At 36.3% G+C, this 23,482-nt stretch overlaps 1 protein-coding gene across 1 annotated transcript in view; it reads left to right on the forward strand.

The window, feature by feature from the left end:
* The window catches only part of THSD7A (thrombospondin type 1 domain containing 7A), a 268,023-nt gene that overhangs the window by 199,572 nt on the left and 44,969 nt on the right, over nucleotides 1–23,482 (forward strand). Inside the window, exons 11-13 of the mRNA XM_068549806.1 lie at nucleotides 1,042–1,145; nucleotides 12,366–12,560; nucleotides 14,029–14,292. Of these exons, the coding sequence (XP_068405907.1) occupies nucleotides 1,042–1,145; nucleotides 12,366–12,560; nucleotides 14,029–14,292 (563 nt within the window). The remainder of the gene's footprint in view (nucleotides 1–1,041; nucleotides 1,146–12,365; nucleotides 12,561–14,028; nucleotides 14,293–23,482) is intronic.

Here is a 23,482-nt window from a genome sequence, read left to right on the forward strand (position 1 = left end):
TGTGTTTAATTCTGAGATGACAAACAGTATAATTGCATGCTTTCATGATGAACATTAACTGTTAGCCCAAACTTATTTATTTGGGGGATTTGTTTTTGTGAAGTGTATTATAAATTGCAGCTTCTGAGTTACCCCTACAATGCTAATCGAAAGAGCACTATACAAAAGGCTCATGACTTGAATGCAATTTTATAACTTGAATGTAAAATAAATATACCTTTCTAAAGTGGAACACATCACTTCTGGTACTACCTGGATACATCTGCTGGCAGTCCTAATCATTAAAAAGGCTAAATGTGGGACTTCCCTGGTGGTTCAGTGGTTAAGACTCTGTGCTTCCACTGCAGGGGGCACGGGTTCAATCCCTGGTTGGGGAGCTAAGATCCTACATGCCTCGCAGTGCAGCCTTAAAAAAAAATAAAATAAAAAGGCTAAATGCTATCAGTAGAGTCCATTCCTTTAGAACTTGACAGTGATGGACTCTTGTCTCCACTGGAGTAGGAAGTACTTTTATATTTAGTGCTGCCTCTTATAATTCCTTGATGAAAATCTAAATTAAATTTAGATAGGACTTTTTTTTAATAGATCTTTTTTGGAGTATAATTGCTTCACAATACTGTGTTAGTTTCTGTTGTACACCAAAGTGAATCAGCCATATGCATACATATGTCCCCATATCCCCTCCCTCTTGAGCCTCCCTTCCATCCTCCCTATCCCACCCCTCTAGGTGGTCACAAAGCACCGAGCTGATCTCCCAGTGCTATGCTGCTGCTTCCCAGTAGCTAACTATTTTATATTCGGTAGCGTATATATGTCGATGCTACTCTCACTTCGCCCCAGCTCCCCCCCCCCCCAACGCCATGTCCTCAAGTCCATTCTCTATGTCTACATCTTTATTCCTGCCCTGCAACTAAGTTCATCAGCATTGTCAAATAAATTCCTGTTTGCAGTGGTCAAAGTCATGCTTCCTTGGCATTGGGTCTCTGTGATTTCCTAGTACGTTTGCTTCTTCTCTATGAGGCTTCTGTTCTTTCCCTGTAGGTGGAAGACTCACAAATGGCGCAGGTGCCAGTTAGTCCCTTGGAGCGTGCAACAGGACAGCCCTGGAGCGCAGGAGGGCTGCGGGCCCGGACGGCAGGCAAGAGGTGGGAGGCCCCGTTCTACAGTTGATTTGCTTTGCATTTCTCCAACAGCACTAACTTAACCAGTAGCTTGAAGAGTTTGTCATTTTGATGCCATGCTAGGCAAACAGAGAAAAGCAGTTAAGAATCTGCTACCACCCATTCTACCTTACACCAGAACTTGGAAACCTGACTTTTTAAATTGTGTCCTTAGTTCTTTGACATTAGTTCATAACTCGTCTGGTTAAACTTTCCCCTCATTCATATCTAGAAGATGATCAGACCAAGCTCTTGAAAGCGTTAGGACATAGATTGTACACTGCAGCTTGTTTTTGTTGGTGTTCTTGTAATTAGCTTTTGGCTCATGGTATTCCATAACACTTTGCTTGTCACCTTAACAATCAATAAGATCCTTACATCATTGCCCATATGCATTATATATACGTGATTGCATAAAATGTAATATAACTGGTTAACTTTCCCAGAAATTCTCAGTAACGACATCCTTGTCATTGTCATGGCAACCCCCAATTCTGTTCATATTTAGTACTGATTTTTAAATGGCAGATTTATGTACTCTAAACCTGCCATATGTGGATTGCAATCTGTCGACGCTACTAGATAACATGGTTTCTTGCAGAAATGAGTGATGGAAATGTTTCCAACTTGCCATGATTATTTACTAGATATTATGGATAATACTTACATTCCAGGCTTTGGAACATGTTATTTATACATGTAGCAAATTCAGTCTGTAAAGAGTACATGATTCTTTTTAATCATGTTGAGTTTTAGAATGTAGTTCTTGCTACATATCTAAAATGTAGCTGAATATGTAATTGAATACACAGCCACCTTTTTTAATTCATAAAAACATGCTTTGCACCCTCATTTGTAGTTATGTATTTGATGATGTTGCAGAACTCTGAACACACAGAATTGGATTCCAGTTTTTGCTGATTTGATCCAGGACCCCTTTTCTTTACAGTGAAAAGATTGCTTTTTTAAAAGTTGCAAAAAATAGTGTCTTTTTTGTAAAAATCTTCCATTACGATAGTCATTTTAGGAATCTTCATTTGAAACATAACATTTAGTTTACAATTAATATTAACTAGTGATTTTTAGGATTTTATTTTATATGCTTATTTTTCATTATGTATCCTCCACCATCAGCATCTGCTAAAAAATAACTGTCTCCCTTTACAGTTATAGAGACTTAGGTATTTAGAATTGAAAGTCATTCTCCCCATTTGAAACCATTCATGGAGAAATTGAGGGATATAAGACTTTCTTGTCATGCCTTGCTAATTCCTCCTTGAATCAAGCGTACATTTGCATACAATTAGACCCTACATAGAGTTTATGATGAAAACAGGCGTGAGTTTGGGAATCAAGAAATGTAAGTTTTAGTCCCAGTTCTTTCACTAATACAATGTGAGTTTTATTCATCCCTTTACCTTTTTGGGTATCAGTTTATTTAGATGGGGGAAAAAAGAAAAGAGGGCTGGACCAAATGATCTTTCAGGATTATTCCAATTTTCGTATTCTACAGTCTATGCAGAGATGATATCCAGGGATCAAAGTGTGACATGAAGTTAGGTAAAAAAGATGAAAACCATATTTTTGTAGAATACCACTGGAGGAAATCTAAGATGTGGCGGAAGCTGTGCAAGTGTGAAAACAGCTTTAGTTTCAAACTCTGTTACTTAACTGCACAACCTTGGTTTATTTATTTCCTCCCTCTGAAGCTGAGAACATAATGATCCTTTCAGCGCTTTGCACATATTAAATCTTCATTAAATGTTAATTCCTTTTCCCTTCCTGTTAGATCATGGCCTCAGTGAATGTGTGCATAGATCACTGTAGGCATAAAAGCAACAATATTAACACGGGTCTTTTGTTTTTTGACACAATCTGTATAAAAACATTTTTTTCTGTGATTACCAGTGATCTTCTCATTTCCAAATCTGAAAACCTCTGCTTATTCCTCATCCTAGGTGACTACTTTGTAATATCTACCCACCTCCACTGCGACAGGGATCTTCGGCTTCCTCAGTGCCACTTTCTCCTGCCTTTTTGATGGTTCCCATTACTGGTGCCTCTTCCTCTGCCTGTACCTAAGTAATGCTTCCTCATCTTGCCATATTTGTCAGGCCACTTTTTCTATCAGCAATCTTATGGGATATCTGGGAAGGGAAAGTTGCATTATAACAAGTAATATATGCATAAATATACTCCAAAGAACTCCTTTAACCTCTATATGAAGATAATCTTTTTCTTTATTGCCTTGATAAAGATTTTTTTCTTAGAGCCTATATTTCTATGGAAACATGAAAAGGAGAGAATTAAGAGAGTAGAAATATCTTTACTAATGGCAAAAAGGCAAAAAATTCTTTTTTTTTGATGGTCATGGCTGTTTTCAGAACTCTGCATAATTGACCTGTCAGACTCTTGCTATTTCCATCTTTGCCCTTATCCAGTCAGAGACTTTAAAAATGCCAACTTGTGCGATTTTTCAATAATTAAAATAATTGTGTAGTAAGGCTTAATATCAGTCAGCAAATACTGTGGAGAAGCTACCCCCTTCCTCTCTAATACTTCAGACTTTCTAATTTCAGGCACTCACGTAACTATGACTGCATTCAGAAGACAGTGTAGAAAGAGCCATGAGTGTCAGGAAGGGATGAAGATGTTCAACCCAGGGAATTTAATTTGTTTAGGGAAATAAGATCACTGGTAACGTCACCCAACAAGTATGAGTTAAAGACTGAAACCAATCCATTGCAAAAGCAGTCATTTGAAGCTAAAGAGCTTAAGAAAGATCTAAAGGATGAGCTGGGACTTGACTTGTACCGTAATGTTAGAATAAGTAGAAAAGAGAAAAGAATACAAAATGAGAACAATTCTATAAGTTAAGCATTTGAGGTAAGAAAAACAAAAACATTAAATGTGTTCACAGAAAAGCGGGTAGATTGAAGCGCTGAAGATGTGAGCTGGAGCCTGGGGTAATTTTGTAGAGAACTAAAAATGTCAGGATTAGTATTTTAGACCTTGTTCAATAAGTGGTAGGAGCAAGGACCTGATGAAAGCCGTGTTTTATCTGTCAGCGTGTTCAGAATAAGTTAGAAAGATAAGACGCATGGGTCTGGATGCCAGCCGGGACGCTGCTGTAGCAATGCAAGGTTGAGGTAATAAGGGCTCAGATTGGAACCACTGTAGTCGGAATGGGTAAAAATAAATGGATTTTCCACATACAATAGAGGAAAATAACTTTAGGACTCAGTAGCAGACAATAGCAGCAGAGGTAGACCTAACTGAGTCAAAGATGATCATATGATTTTTAAGTCCAATATTTTCAGCTTGTATAGCACAGGGAATTATTGTTTTAAAGAGGGTTAACAAATACTCTGTGTGAATCTTCTCATAACTGGAAATCTTATGAAATCTTGAAACAGATCAAATTTAGCTTTTGAATTGAGATGGGCTATAATTGTAAAACACTGCATTTCAAGGCTCAGGAAGAACAGGATTTATCTTGACCTTCATTCTGATGTGGACTACATTTTGAAATGATAATTTAGATTTCTTCAGTTAAATAAAAATATCATATGAACCAAAAAAGAAGTTAATTTCCTAAGTATGCATAGAAAAGCAATAATGTGTGTCTCATATACTATGCCTCACTCAGCAGAACACTTACAAGGTCACCTTTTATGATTCGTTTTCTCTAAAATGACTTGAACCTTCCCTGTTAGTAGAAAAAAATATAACTCTAAATTTACCTACCAGCTTCTAGCAAGCCATCCTTGTTGTTCTCCTTTTGAGTCACCTGCACCTACTTTTAGCCACCTGTTAAAAAGTGGCCATTATAGACAGACTTTCATTTTTACTCTTAGTACTATTAATAGCATAATTGTTCCAAGTGTAGGAACTATCCCTGGTGATGCATTTCAAAGGAGCTGGGAGGCAGTTATGTTCCCAGAGTCTCTTTAACGAGTCACTAATGGTAACTGCTTACCACCTCAGCACTGGCACTCGCTGTAAAGCAAATCATTGAGAATCAGCCTTACCCACAACTGAGTCAGAATAACCCAGGCATAAGAAGATAGGAAGATTCTACTACAATCAGGTAAATGCAAGTCTTGACCAAGTCTACATTCTGTGTATTTCAAAACTATGTGAAAGTGCTTTCTGTGGAAATGCTTTACATTAGAACACAATAGGAAGTTAGAAGTAGTAAAGAATTTTAGCAAGGCTTTGAATATCGAGGGTGGTGTATTCCAGGAAATTTTATCTAATGGTATAAGAATGAAAAAGAGAGAGGAGAAAGAGGTATTTTAAAGACGGAATTAACAGGATTTTGCAATTTTAAAACTTAAATCATTCTTAAATCTCACAGGGAAATTTTAGAGGGCTTTTGAAATAGGCATCTTTCCTATAATATTGTCAATAAAAGAAATGCAAATAACGTGAAGTTATGTCCACAATCTATTTAATTTTTAAGTGTATAAACCGGTTCTATTTGCTTCATGCTATTCAAGTCACTTGTGTATAAACTTTTAATGGAACTGTAACCTCTGCTGTCTCTTCTCTCTGCTCACATTTCTACAATTCAGATGGCATTTAGAGGGCTAAGTTATTGATTGATCAGTGACTATGTCACTGAAACATAGCCATACTAGCCGTAGCTAGAGTTATCATTACCTTTGCATTCAAAATAAAAGAGGTGGCTCATATTAATGACAATTTTGGACAATTTACTTATTTTTTTCTCTCTGACTGCCCTAAAGGACAATGTCACTACTACTTAAAATGTGTATATATGTGTGTGTCTGTGTGTGTGTATCTGTGTGTGTGTGTGTGTGTGTGTATACGTATATATAAATAATTCCAGTGTTTATTACTTTGTGACATATTTATACCAGGAATATGATGCAAAAATATCATCGATTAGATGCTGGGATGTTATAAAAATAATTTCAAATTTACTCTTGCTCAATCTCTGTGTTGATCTTAATGCTATTTCCTGCCAAGTGTACTTTCTATAAATCAGATGGAGCTAGAGTTAATAATCCCCAGGGTCAACCCTACCTATCGTAATCCCCCACCCCCTCTGTATCCTTGCCTGCCAAGGAATGTCCACTGTAATGTTAACCTGTCACTGAGATTTGACATCAATCTCTTTATGTGGAAGCCAGCATGATTCAGATGTATTCTCAAATCCAGACCACAGAAAAAAGAAAAAAAACTTTAATTATATGCCTCACGTGGCAGGGACCCTCCTGGTCCTGGGAGTCCTCACCCGACATCACTTATTCGTTAAAAAGGTTATTCAAGGAAAGCCTAGGAATAAGAAAGAAAGTTCTAATTTTCCCTCCACCAATATTAAATCCATATGAATTTGTAGAATGTGAGATATAAGTATTTAAGTACAATTTATGCTGTTATTTTTTGTGAGCAAATATGCTTAAAGCTTATGCTTAAATTAAGTAGCTTAAACTATATTGACACCTTTCGCATCACTCTTTTGCTTAAATTCTGGTCCACTTTGTTCTTTTTAAAAGATTATACCTTAGAGGCATTGTTGAAGTTAGGCCCAGAATATCTGGGCCAGTTTATCTCAGTAACTCACATTAATCTGTTAATTTTCAGAGATTGTTATATAATAGGAATGAAAATAATGAAAACAGAAAAAGAACTAGGTAAAAAAGAGTCAAAGAGCTTGCTTTAAAGAAATTTTGCACAGACGTGATTTTTAAACTCTTCTTTGGGCTAATATACTTATTAATTACCGTGTAACATTTTTGTACTCTTCATTTATATAAGCTGTTATTTAAAACTTCTAGAATTATTTCTACTTTTAAATGGCTTCCTCTAATTTTCTGTGACTATTAGCATTCTAGCTGATTTGGGGATTTTGGTTTTGTTTTATCTCTCTATGAGAGTCCTGTCATAAAATGATGATTAGCATTTGCTATTTTTTAAATAGCTGATAAAATAAGCTTGACACCAGGATGTCTGTCTTTGTGATGGTTCCTCAATGCCCAGTTAGTTGGTTCGTTGTGATGCAGTTAGTTAACCCTTTCCAGATCCCAATCAAGGATCTAGCTGACCTTGGTCTAAGCTACTCCATGGGGAGCTGATTATTATTTCCTAGTAAGTCCACAGAGAAGGACTTTTGCACATATTATGAGCATCAATAAGACTAGGGATCATTGGTAACTATTTAGGATCAATAAGAAAGAAAAGTGCATTTCTTTCCCTTCTGCCAGAGTTACATTCACAAATTGTAATTAGGAAGTGTAATTTGGCAAACTTGTCAGTGAAAATCTCTTCCACACAGAGAAAGACCAGGATCATTAAATCCACCTAGTAAACAACTGGAGCCCTCTTGCATTATTTATAGGTTTGGTCTTATTTCTAAGCACAATTAGGTCTCTTGGTAACTAGCTCCCACTCACATTAAGCTTTTTCTTTTTTATTTCTACATGATTCATTCTCACTATTGTCATTTTTTTTGTAACACCATAGGAAAAAAATCACTCCTCTAATCACTCAGTCTGGTGAAAATACTCTGTCTCCAGGGCTACCCAGATGCTGTTGCTGTGGGATAAACCGTGTTAATATGGCTCAGTTTAATAAATAAGGTCTCAGAGCTCCTTGAACTCTTTGTTACAAATAATCCAACAGTTTTCACTGCACTCGGGCATTGATCTTATTCTGTTTCCTGTAATGAACTTCTGTGTGCACATTTTAGATCTAGTCATTTATTTCACTCTGATTATTCAAACGAAATGACAACATGGTCTTGCATGCCAAAGGGCAATCCACAGACCAATAGAACTCCTTCTTTTTGTGCATCCTGAATAATAAGGGTGTTTCATTCCTCTTCAAGAAAATGAAGATGAGCAACTCCATTCTGAATTCTATTAGATTTACTTCAGAGCTGCATCGGTAGCCTTCCATTTACATACTCATATATGCATAACGCAGATATCCATGTCCTTTTAGCTCAAACCAATGTTATCTATTCCCTTTCATTTCAGGAACCTTTATTAGTCTCCTCTTTAAAACATAGCTCAAAATTCAACTTACATGAAAACATTCTGGAATTGACTCTACTTATTCTACTTATTAATCATTTTTATTTAAATTCATGGGAAGTTTCAAAGATACACAAAAGTAGAGAGGCTGTGGTAATGGATACTAGTCGTGTAGTCATCACTCACACAGCTTCAACAGATTTTAACATGCTGTCACTCTTGGTCATCTGCCACTCCTCATAGCCTTAAAGAGATTTTGCTGGAGTATTGTAAAGCAACTCCCAGGTAAGATATACATCATCCATAAATACCTAATATTTTTAAACATAGCAAGAGTATTATTATAACACTAAACAAAATTGAATAATTCATACCATGTCTAATATTCATACCACGTTTAATTTTCCCCCATTGACTCAAAAATGCCTGTTTACAATCAGTTTGTTCAAAACAGGGTTCATAAACGTCTCCACATTGCGTTTGGCTAGAGTATTTCTTCAGTCACTTTTAATCTAACAATTTGAGCTCCCTTTCTCAGGGCATTTATTTGTTGAAGAAACTGGCTTTCTTGCTCATCTTTCCAACATTCCCTCAGTATTGATGGGCTGAGCTTGCCTAGCTTAATTTATAAGTAAGCCACAAAGTAGTCATATGAATGTCTCCTAGGTTTTCAGCCTGCTGGAAGCAGCCTGTCTGTGACACTTAACTTCTGTGCTTCATATAAATAAAATAAAATTTAAATAAAACAGATGGATATAATCAGCCTAGAGTTAAAGATGGAATTTTACTTTAAAATAATTATTTTGATATATGCCGACCTCACTAAGAATCTTTCATGGTCATTTTCATGGTAATTCATCCATAGGGCAACATGGGTTTTGGCCCTTCTTCCTAACAAGGCCTCAGCCCAAAGAAAACTTGCATAATCATTATACACAAGATATGCATCCTGCACCTGTAAATACAAATACAATTGTCTGGGTATGTGTAGCTTTCTGGTGTGCAAGGAAACCATGCTTAGGATGACGCATCTTTTCTACAGTTAAAACCACCCTGGTTTCAGTGCCTTAAAAATGATTTTTAAGATTTATAAAGTTGAGAGACCAGATGGTTTCCTTTCCAAACATTTATGTTTTCTTCACCCTAATAGCAGGAAGTTCATTTCAGATTACATTCCTGTGTTTGAATTGTTGTATTTCCTCCAAGTCACAATAGAAACAAGTTGAGATGTGTGATAAACTTCAATATATTGTACGAATGGTACCGTTGCTACTTGTTTGGATCACACGGCATGAGTAATTCACTCAAGGTACTCTGTCTAAATGCTCAGGTAAGGGGAGTGACGTGCTGAGTGGGTTTCTGAGTACAGATTTGGGAATATTACACATCGTTTCTTTTCACCTACTTGAGATACTTTTTGAGATTTTACGTACTGCAGGTATATAGGCTTTAGATTTATGTAAATGGTATAGATTTGCACAGAAGAAATTAGTTTCTGGAATTGTATTGATAGTGGTTTTACTTTATTTTATTTTGGTTTTTTGGTGTCCCTTAATGTGACGATGGTTGGAGCAATTATGAAATAAAATTTATAACAGGGAACCTTAGAGAGAAAACCTTAATGGAGAACTTAAGGCAATTTCATTTAGCTTAAAAGATTTATAGTCAAGTCTCTATTTCAGAGAACCAAATTGGAATGCTTAGATAAAAGTAGGCTTATTTCAAAGAACATAAATTTAATTTTGTAGTGTTCTTTCAGTTATAAACAGTGTGACCCTCTTCATAGCTTAGAGTTCTGATGGTCAAATTTCTTATTTTCCAAATTAGTCATTCCTGAGGTTCCTACATATTCTGATCAGTAAAAGCCTAATATTTTCCTCTTTATCCATCCTTCCTCTTGAGCATCCTTGGGCAACTTTGCCCACAAACTATCAGAGCTTACTGTGTATAAACTGTTTAAGCAAGTGTAGAGAGAATTGCAAAATCACGTCAGCTTATTAATATACTGCATTTTATGGATTCCTCCTATACCAATCCACAGATAACATTCTTCCAAGCTACATTGATGCTCTTTTTGGTCCACTCCTTGTACTCCAAGTTTAAGCTCCCCTTAGTTCATTCCTACATGCTCAGCCTTTGTTTCCCAAAGCTTGGCACAGTGACAGGGTGATTGGGGGGTACCAAAGGACCTTCAGTTTTAGTCACAAGTCTCAGGCAAACGTATCCTAGTGACTCGAATACTCAGGCTCATAGGCCTTAAGCTTGAATGTGCATAAGGAACATCTGAGCAACTTGAAAATAAATGCATTTTCCTTGACCTCACACACAGAGATCTCATTCAGGAGCTCTGGAACGAATCTAAGAATCTTCAACTTTAATAGCATTCCAGGTGTTTCTGATGCCAGTGGAAATACACTACCTGCTGCTGTGTGTTTGAATCATCAGGGAACTTTAAAAAGATGTTAATGCCTGGGACCCTGTCCTCAACCAATTAAATCAGAATGTTGGAGTCTAGCAAGGGCATAGACATTTTTCCAAAAGCTATCCAGGTGATTATTATCCGCAGCTTGATTTGAGAGCCTCTACCTTACACTGGTCTGATAACCACAGTGCACCAGACAACTCCTCTCCCAAGTGGTGAGAGTCTCTCTGGAGCACTTAATATTTTTTCCTGTCATATAACCTTCCTAAAGGCTACTACAGTCCACTCAACCAGGTTTTCATATCTGTAAAATTCAGGGACCGCTGTCTAGCCATACAAATTGGCTCTTCCAATGTTGTGCATATTAAATGAAGAGATATCTATAGCTAAGAAATAGGTGAGTTTTCACCTACATTTGCACAATTATGTAACTTTTCCTACAGCAGTTGCGACAAGTTGTGTTCACCTACACAGAGAAAGGCTTCCTTTGCTAAAATTGTTAAATCTTTTTACACACCCCATCACACAGTCCTATACTACTGGGTGTTAAGTTTTAGTGTACAGATCCAGAGAGTCTTGTCCAACCTGGGGCCCTGTGTGCCCTAACTGTAATTTAGGATCAAAATGCCAGGCTCCTTCATCTTAGTTTCATGATGATAGAATTCTGAGCAGGACAGAGACCAGCTGCAGTGTCAGCCAAGACCACAAACCTGAAAGTGCCATGTAAATCAGTCTGACTGGGCCATTTAAGCTAGTTCAATGAAGACTTAACTTCAGAACCGAGGTCTAAATGTTTCATCTGCTTCCTCCAAAAAAAAAAATGAAGTATTTCTAAAACCAACAGCGGGAACTGGCTGAGGGAGAAAGAGGACTTAAACATCACTTGCTCTTTTTCATTAAGACCTGTTACCTTTAAGCAATTCTACATTTATGTTCAATACATAATACAACTATGACTTGGTTTAAAAAATTCAGTAGAACAATGTCTTGGGGAAAATAATATATAAAGCCAAAATTATTTGACTGTTTTTGGAGAGTCCATATGTAATTGTTGGAAATGTCAATTATGATATGATAGATTAAGATTGCTAAAAGTTTTTGTCTTCATTTTAAATTCATGGTTGTTCTTTGTGCATGTGAAGAATTTGTACACACAGGGGAGTGGGGAACTTTGACACCGCCTCCTCCCATTAACCACTAACCACTTCAAAGCCATCACAACAAACTTTGAGCGTAATTTAAAAAACAAAAACATGCTTTCTATGCAAATGGAGCTTCACAAGTTTCATAAGTGTTCTCTCTCCACCCAAACCTTCCAACCAATTTGCTGCCATTAAGACCCTTCTGTATAGAAATCCCAGAGTGGACAACGGTATGAAAACAACTATTAAAGGTATGAGGTGTCTCCCAGCACCACCATGAATATGTTTAGTTCAACATAAACTATTATCAGAACCCATGTATTATTTATTTGTCTCTTAATTCATTTCTAAGTATATTCCACATGTGACGTGAAATCCTTAATAGCATCTAATAAAAACTGCTAAGTGTGTGTGTGTGTGTGTGTGTCTGAGGGTTATCTGTTATTTAAAAAATCCTATAGGATCAATTTAATGACTACCGTGATTACTAAAAACACTCCTACCAGATTTCTGCTGCAAATAAAGAATTAAAAGAGGACTCCTTTGACTGAGTAAGAAATGTTAGGTTAATTCCTAAATTACAGAGTGATTACAGACATTCAGATTCATGATAAACAGCTTTTTGCTTTCCCTTTAGCCATTACTTGTCGAAAGCAAGATGGTGGACAGACTGGTATCCATGAATGTCTCCGGTATGCAGGCCCCGTGCCAGCCCTCACCCAAGCCTGCCAGATCCCCTGCCAAGATGACTGTCAGTTTACCAGCTGGTCCAAGTTTTCTTCATGCAATGGAGACTGTGGTGCAGTTAGGACCAGAAAGCGCACCATTGTTGGTAAGAATAATTGGGATGCCAAAGCCAACACTTGTCAAGGCGGAAAAACACAGTAAAAAGTCAGGCCAAGATAGTTCTGACAATGTATTTGGAAAATGCACAGATATGCGTTATTATTGTTACACTAACACATAATACGGCAATGGATTCGGAGCCGTATTTTGATGTAAGTTGGCAGTGACAGATGCATTATGTACCTTTAGTAGAAAGAAAAAGTAGCCTTGAAAACTGAACTCTGTCTCCCTATACAATACGCGGTAGATTAATTTTTGGTTTAAACATGTAGCTTTGGTGGATTACCTACAGACAGTGAAGTACTTGGAGAAGAGTTTTTTAGGAATATGGGGAAAGGTTGCCACTTCACTTTCTTAAGCCATTCTCACTGTCACAGCCTCAGATTATCCTTCATATCCTGGAAGAGAAATATGGCATTAATTCTGTACCTGAAAACACATTTTAAAAGGTAGTCACAATGACAAAAAGCTGTAATATAACGAGCAGGAACAGGAGCCGTCATAATGAACTAAACTCTGATGCACTCAGAAATATTGTCAGTGGCAAAAGAAACCTAAAAATATTGGTGCTAGTAGAGTATTCAGAATTTAAAGTTGTAAAATGATCCAGCTGTCATAATGAAGACTGTTGAAAATTATATAAGGCAGCTTATGAAAGTTAGAGATAAATGTACGTAAAACATATGTAATTAGTTACATGCAGTATAATTAAAAGTATATAACATATATGATATAATATAAATTATGATCTAATTAAAATAATGATATTTTTCAGGCACATATTACTGTTATACTCAAGGTTTTTTATTTTAAAAGGGAATTTATTTAGATTTATACACAAACCATTTCTAATATTTTTATTGTGATATTAAATATCTTCATTTTGAATATTATTATTTCCTACATTAATCACCAAGTATGTCAAAGTGATTATTTTTCAGAAATACTGAAAGATGCAAAATCACAATCAGAAAAGTAAATGCAAAAATCTCACTTTCTGAATCGTAATCCTGTATAACTAAGCCATCTATTCGGATTTAACAGAGTTACTTAACTGTGCATGTCAGTGCAGTGACTCTCTCTCTCCATTTCATATTTTTGCACATGTTATAAAGGAGAGAATTGTGCAGTTACCTCAAACTCCCCAGTCAGTGAAAGCACATGATCACTTGAGAGGATTTTAATCATTTTGAGGAGTGTAAAATTCAGCACAACAGTTAGTGCCTTATTCAAAATGGGCTATTTTTAAGTGAGAAAATAAGAGAAATTTCACTATGCAAAGCACCCAGTTCTAACAAAAGCCTACATAGAACGCGCTACGGAGGGGGGAAAATAGCATTTATTTATAGGCTACTGTTGAATACGGTTAAAGATAAAGGAAGTTTAGGAAAGGAGAAAAACTTAGGGATGCTTGATATTAATGCTGATATTTTCCAACTTAATTTTCTCCACAGGAAAAAGTAAAAAGAAGGAAAAATGTAAAAATTCTCATTTGTACCCCCTGATTGAGACGCAGTATTGTCCCTGTGACAAGTATAATGCACAGCCTGTGGGGAACTGGTCAGACTGCATTTTGCCAGAGGGGAAAGTGGAAGTGTTGCTGGGAATGAAGGTACAAGGAGACATCAAGGAATGTGGTCAAGGATATCGTTACCAAGCAATGGCGTGCTACGATCAAAATGGCAGACTCGTGGAGACATCCAGATGTAACAGCCATGGTAATCCAACTTTTCTTCACTGTTATACATTTGCTGTCTTTGGGGGTGGAGGTAAAATGCAAGTGTATCAGAATGGAGAGAAATGAAAGTTTACAGGAGTGTGTTCTAAATTGAGCATTAGGGGCGCCACTCTGTCTGTATTGATATATCATTTATATGTAACAGGACATTCGGTGGCACTTGTTGTCTAGAAGTTGGCAACTAGGTCCCGAAGTTGGTGATAAGGAAGCCTTACGTGTAGGCAAAAATGGTGCCAGAAACCTCCCCTGGGGCAGATCCAGAGTCTACTGAATAGGCTCAGCAATCCACACGAAGTCCGTGTACAGAAAAGGAGGGAGGAGAAGAGAAGATTGAATTTAATTTGAGAATAAAGTGTTAAACTAGACAGACTTTTAATAACCGAACTGGCAAGATTTGCGACGTGCCTAAGATATCAAGTGGCAGAGGAGAAAGACTGAAAGCTGCAGTTGGTGAAAACTCAAACATCTCGTTTATTCCTCATTAAGCTGAGATTGGCCCAAACAAACAAAACTAGAAAAAGGTACATACACTTCGGAAACTTGATTTCCAAACAAACAAACAAACAGAAAATCATAAAGAAGCTAAAATACTGTGACAGTAATTGAATTGCCCAAAGTTTATAAAGAGTGGTTTTGACCAGAGTATGCAGTGAACTCTTTGATTCTACATCATAATACAGTCAGCCTTAAGCAATATTTCTTCATTGTTTTATGTTAATGTGTCTGTCCTTTTATTGTGGAATGAGATCAGTTTACAGTGGGTCAGCCTGAATCATGGATGTCACATATTTGCAAACACTGGACACTGATTCCCCTCTCTTCACGGAGGTGACCTAACGAAGATAAGTTAAATTACTGGGAGAGAGGGATATGGTAGTTACCCTCCAACCTTGCTGAAGTAACTTCTGCTGTTGGAACAGTGCTCCTCCATTTTTATTATGTGGTTCAGAAAACAACATGAACTAATAGGACCATCTCACATATGTAAACCATTATGGGGTATCATGGTGACACATTTATGGAATCTCTTAAATCTGTCCCCAAAACAGTTTCCCAAAACCCTGACTTTTATTTTTTTACCTTATCTCATAATTACTGTTTTATCAAAGTCTAGTGATATAAGCACCCATCATAAGAGTCCATTATGTTGAAGCTCTAGATATAAGTATTTTGCATGCATGCATTGCTATGTTTAAGATTATCCCATGCATTTAGAACAATAACTAAAAAGAGTTTAGTAAGCCTTGAAAAACTTCTGTAAGAGTAACTGAGTTTTTTATTCTCTATATCAAATAACATAGGTGCTATTAATTAGATACCAGGAAAAATGTAAATGCACTTCGCATTCTGAGCTGATATAATAATGTAGAATATCATAGTTAGAAGTGAAGATCACTTTAAAAATGTTTCTCCTGAAATGTAGCATGTAAGTGTTTGCTCACATTTTAAATTGTTATGCATAGTGAATCACCAAGATAATCATTTGTTTTTAACATAACCTTTGAGCTTTCAAAATGACTCTCATATATTCTCACTTTACCTTGACCTGTTAATTAGACGCATGAGAGCTTCAGTAAGACACTTGAGTCAATTTTATTTTTAGAAAAAAAAAAAAACTTTAAAAATATCTTGTGACTCTCACGAAAATGTTTGATCCCTTGAAAAAAGTAAAAGTACAGAAAAACTGAAATTGGCCAAAGGCAGTAGACTTTCTGCCTTAGCACTGTCAATTCAAAGCATGAAGAATTCAGTAGTATATTCTAGAAGAAAAGCACATGTAGAAAAAAAGATGGGTCCCTGGCAGCACTGAACTTCATGGAGATTGTGAAAGAATCTAAGATGTTTAAGTGAACTGTTCCAGTTTAGTTCTTTGTGTCTATCCAACATCACTCCTTTCTCCTTAAATCTGATCTAAGATGGATGTCCAATGGGATATTTTAGCGTCTACTAACATTTTTACTCAAAGTCTGAGGAAATTGAGTGTCTCTTGCCTGATTTCTTGGGAATTACTGCTGCTGTTCTGTCAATGCCGGTAGTGATAGTGGAGTGCTGTCACTTTGATGCTCTATCCTAGGCATGCGCTAACTTGCAGTTTCTATGACCACTGCCTTTGCTCGGCCAAAGCAGCTTCCAGATGAATGGTGGGAATGGGGTTGAAAGTGACTTTCAAGAAAAAGTCTCTTACGGCTTTCAGTTTAAACATAAAATTGATCCCCACATGTATGCAGTACAAAGACACTAATCCCCTACCCTATTCAGTAGTGGCCTTATGGCATTTCTACTTAATCTGTGTTATCCATCTGTAGATCATATTATCAGTTATTATACTGATAAAACAGTTTGACTTTCATCAGCTTAAGTATATTATTTTAGGTCATTTCCCATGTGGTCACCCTTTTTTTTTTTTTTTAATGTCTGAAACTCGAGGCACAATTCTATTATGTCTGGAATTCCTCATAAGAATAGACTCTGTACTGAAATGCAATATATCAATACTCCAAAAATCAGATCTTAAAGTACCTTGGGAGCCACGTAAGTGTTCATCCATCCTGATATATGGTATTAAATATAGTTCCTGCACAAATGTTGATATATAAATACATTTTTGGCATTTATCTATCCTGATATCATAATACAAATTATGTATATTTACTTTTGGTATGAAATCTTGAATGGTGTCACTATTAGCAACAGATTATAAATCATTAAAAAACCAAATTACACATTTTCTACTTACTGCTAGAATACTCTGAGATCTTAATTAATTGGTTCACTAGAAATTGATTGCCTTGGCACATAGTACTAGGTACTTCTCAAGTTAATCACTTCTAAAATTTCACAGAACAAGAGGTAGAATTTCTGGAACTTTTTTTTATTATATCATTTAATCTTGATATTTTAAAGAATGTTAGAGGTAACCTAGCTTATGCAAGGTACACGTGTACAAGATTTTCATTTAAACATAAGTGATAGAATTTTATTATGCTGCCCCTCAATCCTACCCAGATCTCGCAAAAGCTCTTATCCTGCTCTACTTTTTGTATTTCAAAAGCATGTATCACTCTATAACATACCATATAATTTACTTATTTATTGTATTTATTATTTATGTTTCATCCTGTACAAAAATGTAGATTGGTGAGGGTATCTTGGACTACTTTATTCACTCATGTATCCCAAGCACCTAGAACAGTAGGTGCTCAGTAAATATTTGTAGAAAGAATGAATGAGTGAGTGAAGAGGTGGAGAGAATTTTTGTAGCTGTATTTGATCCACAATCAGGCTTGGACGCTTCCTTTTTTCCAGACAGTGTCCTTCCCTCTGTGTCACAGTTCTGGAATATAATCAAACAGATCATTGAGAACAACTAAGATCTTTGGAATAAACTATATACATGCCACAAACTTTCTATATGATATTCATCAAATATTTATGCTTCTCTCCTCCTACTAATTGGTAGGTAGAAGAAATAATAGTCACACACCCATTCCACTGAATTAGTCCAGTAATATCGATATTGGTAAGTCTCTTTATTCCAGTTTAAAGCTTATTGTTCAGAATTGCCTGCTTTGTACAACACCAGATTTGGACAACAGCTTAATCTCTTGGTTTATATTAGTAATTGTGACAACTTCCTTTTTCCCAGCCTGTGTTTACAACTTTAATTGGGAGTATGGAATGTTCATTTAATTCTCTTTGTGTCCACTCATCTTTCCTTGAGAAAATAAGCAATAACATTTCTATTAGATTTATCTCAAAGGAACACTTTGAAGGCGAATTGGATAAAGTGTAAAAATGTCAGATGCTGAAGTCTTCAGCCCTTTTAGTTACATAATTCCTTCCAGACACTTCTCTTGAATCTTTACTCTCAGCAAATTTGTCTTTGCTGTTCCTTATAGGGAGTTTAAGCCATAATGTACTATCAATAGATATTCTAAAATTGAATTCAATTTTATTTGTGATATTTTATCATCTGTTAATATCAAGTAAGCAGAAAGGCCTATCTGATGTGACTGTTCTTCCTGAGCCCCTGCTGTTTAATATACATAGGTATCCTATCGCCTAAAAGTAATATGTTGCTTTGATACCTATCAAATACCAATTTGGAGAGCCCATGAGGAAACTCAAGAATCAGCTATTTGGTTAGATTACTTGTTACCAAATGTTTTCCTAAAGGTCCAGATAGCAAATATTTCAGGCTCTGCAGGCTAGAAAGTCTCTGTAACAACTACCCAATTCTGCAGTTATAGAATGAAAGCAGCCATAGACAATATATGAGTGAATTACACAATTATGTTCCAGTAAAACTTTATTTACAAAAACAGGCTGTCAGCCTGGGCTGTCATTTGCCAACTAGGATTTAAACCCTTCCTACTCAGAATGCCATCTACAGAGCAGCAGCGTAGGCGTCACAGGAAAACCATTGGAAATGCAAAATTCAACCTACATTGCAGACCTGCTGAATGGGAATCTGCATTCTGACAAGGTCCCCAGGGGGTTCTATAACACATTTAAAGTTTAAGACTACTTCTCTGGGTCATGCAGACACTCACAGGGTTTGGTAGGGATCATGAGCTTTATTAACCTTGGTGCGAAAGGCCTATGAAGATCATTTCCTAGAGGATCACAATGTGATGCTGTCTTAGGCAAAATAATCAGCACCTCACAGGAGATAGTTCACTTGCTTACCAGCTGTGGGCAAGAGAACATTAGGAAACTTTTGAAATTTGTAAAGATGGGTCTTTATAAAGTGAATGCCTGTTTAGATATGATTTTGAAAACAGAATGAGTCTATAGGATCTTCTGTGGAAAGGATATTGGCAAGTTAATGATTGCCCTGAGGAAAGTCTTTTTTGGTTCAGATAGAGAAATAAGAGAGAGCTCTGGGTTTATTTACTGCTGTATTCATAAACAGAATACAATATTATATTGAAGTGTTGTGTGCATTTGACTTTGTGCACTCAGTATTCATGATCCAATGACTCTAAAATTCTCAGGACTTTGTACTGCCATTTGACCATCATGCTGGCATTTAAACAGCTGTACTACTTATTTTAGGTCACATTACACCCTTTTGATTATTGCAGTTTGTCTTTTAACTGTAGTCACTATTGAATTGTTCAGCATAGTTTGTCTAATGCCTTATTAGTGTAAGATTAATTTCCCTTTAACATTAATTTTTAAATATAATGATTTATATTAATTCTTCTTAATTAAAGCTTTCTTTCTTTGCCTAGTATGTTTATGAATGATATTACAGAGAACCTTGTGAACATTAATGAATGGCTTTATCAGTTGGTTTTGTAAGCATCTGTAGGATTCAAAGTATGCCCATTAAAATCTGATATTTTGCAAAACCCTTGCTAGCACTCAAAGTCTTTCTTACAGGTTGTTTCATAGGTAGTTTGCACTACAGCACTAAGTATTATAATAAAAAGAAAGCTCTACAAATTTTACAAGTGAAACAAAAGCTTTTTAATAAAATATTTTCATATTATAACTATAGCTGACCCTTATATGGCAGCATTTAACATTATTGCCTAATAGCCTAAGCGATCTACATCCTATTTCACCAGCCTCCCGAAGTTATGATGTGGATGATTTTAAAGCAGGTGTCATGTTTAAATGACATCCCTTGATGTTGTAAGGAACTGTAAATACCAGATGCTGCCTTATTCAGTCAGAAACTCTAGTATACATGCCACAGGTGTGGGGTTTTTTTCTATTAGAATTTACAGGAACAAAAAAAAGACCATCAACAAAACTTAGAAAAGGAATACATCCTGGGTGTATTTGTGGTACAAGTGCCCAATTGATTTTTTTAAAATTCAGAGAGTACTCAATCTACAAGTAGATTTTACTTCAAGAGCATGTACTTTTAAGACATTGTGGAACTCAGGGTACATCTGATAAAAATAATTATGAATATGAGGAGAGTAGATTCTGAGGATAACCTACATGACCACTCAACCATAATATACCTGCAATGTATTCCTTTTTGTAATGGGATTCTATAGAAGATGATATAAGTTTAATATTAGAGGTTAATTAGAAACAAAATTGAGTGAGAAATTGTGCCCTATCGTAGTGGATGCTTGTAGTTGAGGAAGAGCATGTTTAATTAAACCAGGGAGAAAAGGCAATAGAGTTTTGTAAATAAGCTGAAATGGAGTTCTGATTTCTCTGAAAAGCTTTTTCAGTTGGTAGTATTTTTTTAATGTCTAATTCATTTCAGAATTTAAATCTTTCATTTGATAGTACAGATGAAGCTAGTATTGCTTTTGCAGTCATCATTCACAATTGAGATCTTTTTCCTTTCAAATGTAAAAGACAGGCAGGGAGTGAGGAACAGACTTTTCCTGAAGTAGCAGTTGCAAGTTTAAAGAACCAGGGAAATAAAGAAGGGGCTATTATGGATATGTGGGTACAAAAAGAAAGCAGGAGTCTAGGGTCAAATTTAAATAAGGTGTGGATACCAGCATTATTTTCTAACAGGATCCCTGAAGGAGGACTAGAGAGGTGATGAGGGAGACTTTCCGTGGAAATTTTCCTGCAGCTACCATCATGTCGTGTGTGATGGAAAAACATCTGGTGTTATCATTTGATTCTGTGTGCTCCATGTCAGGGAGACCTCAACTCATCTGTTACTTACTTACAAGGTTTTCAAACTGGGCTCCATGGAGCCCCTCAGGCCAGGCTGTCAAACATAGCCTCCAGAATATCCCATACACCTACTGGGCTTTCCAGCTTTTTAGAAAGAAAGTGTTTCACTGCTTAAAATAAATTTAACTGCCAAGAACAATTCATTATTTGCAACAGCAACAAAAAAATTTGTTTATCTTTGCCTTTATCAACAATTTCTGCTATTATGTTTTACTCCACATCCTTTCTATTGGCCTCTGACCCAGTTTTCCTCTTAATGCCTTAGAGGAAGGATAACGCTAATTTCAGTGAAATGGCTAGGAGTGGTAATCTTGCTGATCTCTATGATAATGTTATTGATATTAATCACAGAGTTGTTCATTACTCATGTTGTGTTATAAGGTTTCATAATTCATAAAGATACTGACCCTCATATAGATTCCTGTTACATTAATGTCCTGCAATCCAAAATAATTGTAAAGCTCTATGTCCCATTAGTTGAGTTTAGTCTCATTCTTAAAACATAGGTCTTAAAACGTAGGTCTTTTTCTACTTCAAAGCATCATCAAAATGGTCATGTAGTGAGTAAAGCTTATGCATAAGGAATTTTTTTTGGTACATGCATGAAGAAGGCACTATATATTAGACATAAGCCGTATCAATGGGCTCAAAAAGTAACCTGAGAGCACACCAACACATTTGTGGGCATTTTAAAGTTAAATTTGAAAGGAAGATCTTTACCTGTAGTTACTCTTCATGTTTATCCCATTTCTTCTTAGTCGCACTGAAGGCCAATTTAGCCCTTACAGGAAATCTTAGTTAATTTACAGAAAACAAAATGGTTGTTTAAAATAGTCATTAAAAAAAATTTCAGGAAGTTTATCTGCATAAGTTTCCTCTCCCTTTGCCATAGGTTTGACCTTTAATGCTTTAAAACTTTAAAGTATAAAATAATTTAAGAAGAAACTTTCTTAAGTTTGGGGGTTTTGTTTTTTGTTTGTTGACTTTTGCATTTTTTTCCGTATCTGGAAATGGACATAAAAAGGCCTGATTAAACATTAAAACTCTGTACAGCTCAAAACATGAATCCAGTTTTAATGCATTATAATTACAACATATCATGATGATCTGTTGATCTGTTTCTCACTGGTCCAGTGAGATGCTATAGGAAAAAGTTAATAAGCATAGAATGCAGTGTCTGAGTCATTCTCCTAGAGATTCACAGTTCATATCAGCAAAAAAAACAAAAAAAGAAAGAATGCTCGGGGTGAAGAGACCTGCTTAACGCAACAATTTTCCAACGTACATGACCACAGAATGCTTTTTATAAAAATTATGTTTAACACTTACTAGAATCCAGCAAACTAGTGTTTAAAGGTTATCCTTTGGAAATACTTCAGTGTCAGTATATGATTCTTGTTGACTGAAAGAACAATGCCCTGCATTGGATCAAGTTAAAAAGAAAATCACTCTACTAAATTTCAAAGTTAATTTATTTCCCGTTACTTCATAATCTGAACACTCCATCAAATATGATGTTTATATTGCTGACAAAGCCCTACTTCCAAAGTGGGTTCTTAGAACTTTTTTCTGATTTTTTTTTTTCTAAAATTGTTAGCACTTTTAATTTTTATTTATTTATTTATTTGGCTGTGTTGGGTCTTCGTTTCTGTGCAAGGGCCTCCTCTAGTTGCGGCAAGCGGGGGCCACTCTTCATTGCGGTGCACGGGCCTCTCACCATCGTGGCCTTGCTTGCTGCGGAGCACAGGCTCCAGACGCGCAGGCTCAGCAGTTGTGGCTCACGGGCTGATTTTTAATATTAGTTAATATTTTAATGTTAGTTAAAGTTATAAATGTTAAATTTGGGGGGAAAAGTCCATAAATGCCTTAATGTATGTAATTATTCCCAAAGTTTTAATTTGGCTGAATAAATAAACCATAGATACGGGCTCTTTCATAAATAAGTTTATTTCCTTTTTTAATAAAATATACATCTGAAAGTAGAATGCAATTCTGACACTAACCACCTGGATTTGGGCCAGACTTCACAGGTTAGGGGCTCAGTCCTCTGCAAGACTGCTCTCACTTCAGACACTAGCTGTGCACTTTCAGGGTCCCCAGGTCAACCTCACTTCTGACCAGCTGGCTACAGATTTGGGGATTCCCACTACCCCCTCAGGTTCAATAATTCACTGGGATGATTCGGAGAACTCAGGAAAGCACCATTACAATTACAGTTTTATTATAGCAAAAGGATAAAAATCAGAACCAGTTGATAGAAGAGACACATAGACGAGGGCTGGGAAGGTCCCAAACCAAGGCGTCCACGTTGTCTCCCAATGGAGCTAGGAGGCATCACCCTCTTGGCCCATGGATGTGCTTTACCAGCCTAAGCTTTTGTATCCAGAGCTTTCTGGGGGGTTGTATTATGTAGGCATCAATTGAATCATTGACCACACAGTTGAACTCAATCTCCTCTCTCCAGAGTTTGGGAGGATATCAAGTGGCTTAAAGTCCCAACCTTTTAA

Source organism: Eschrichtius robustus, chromosome 8, assembly GCF_028021215.1.
Source record: "Eschrichtius robustus isolate mEscRob2 chromosome 8, mEscRob2.pri, whole genome shotgun sequence".
Classification (NCBI taxonomy): Eukaryota; Metazoa; Chordata; class Mammalia; order Artiodactyla; family Eschrichtiidae; genus Eschrichtius; species Eschrichtius robustus.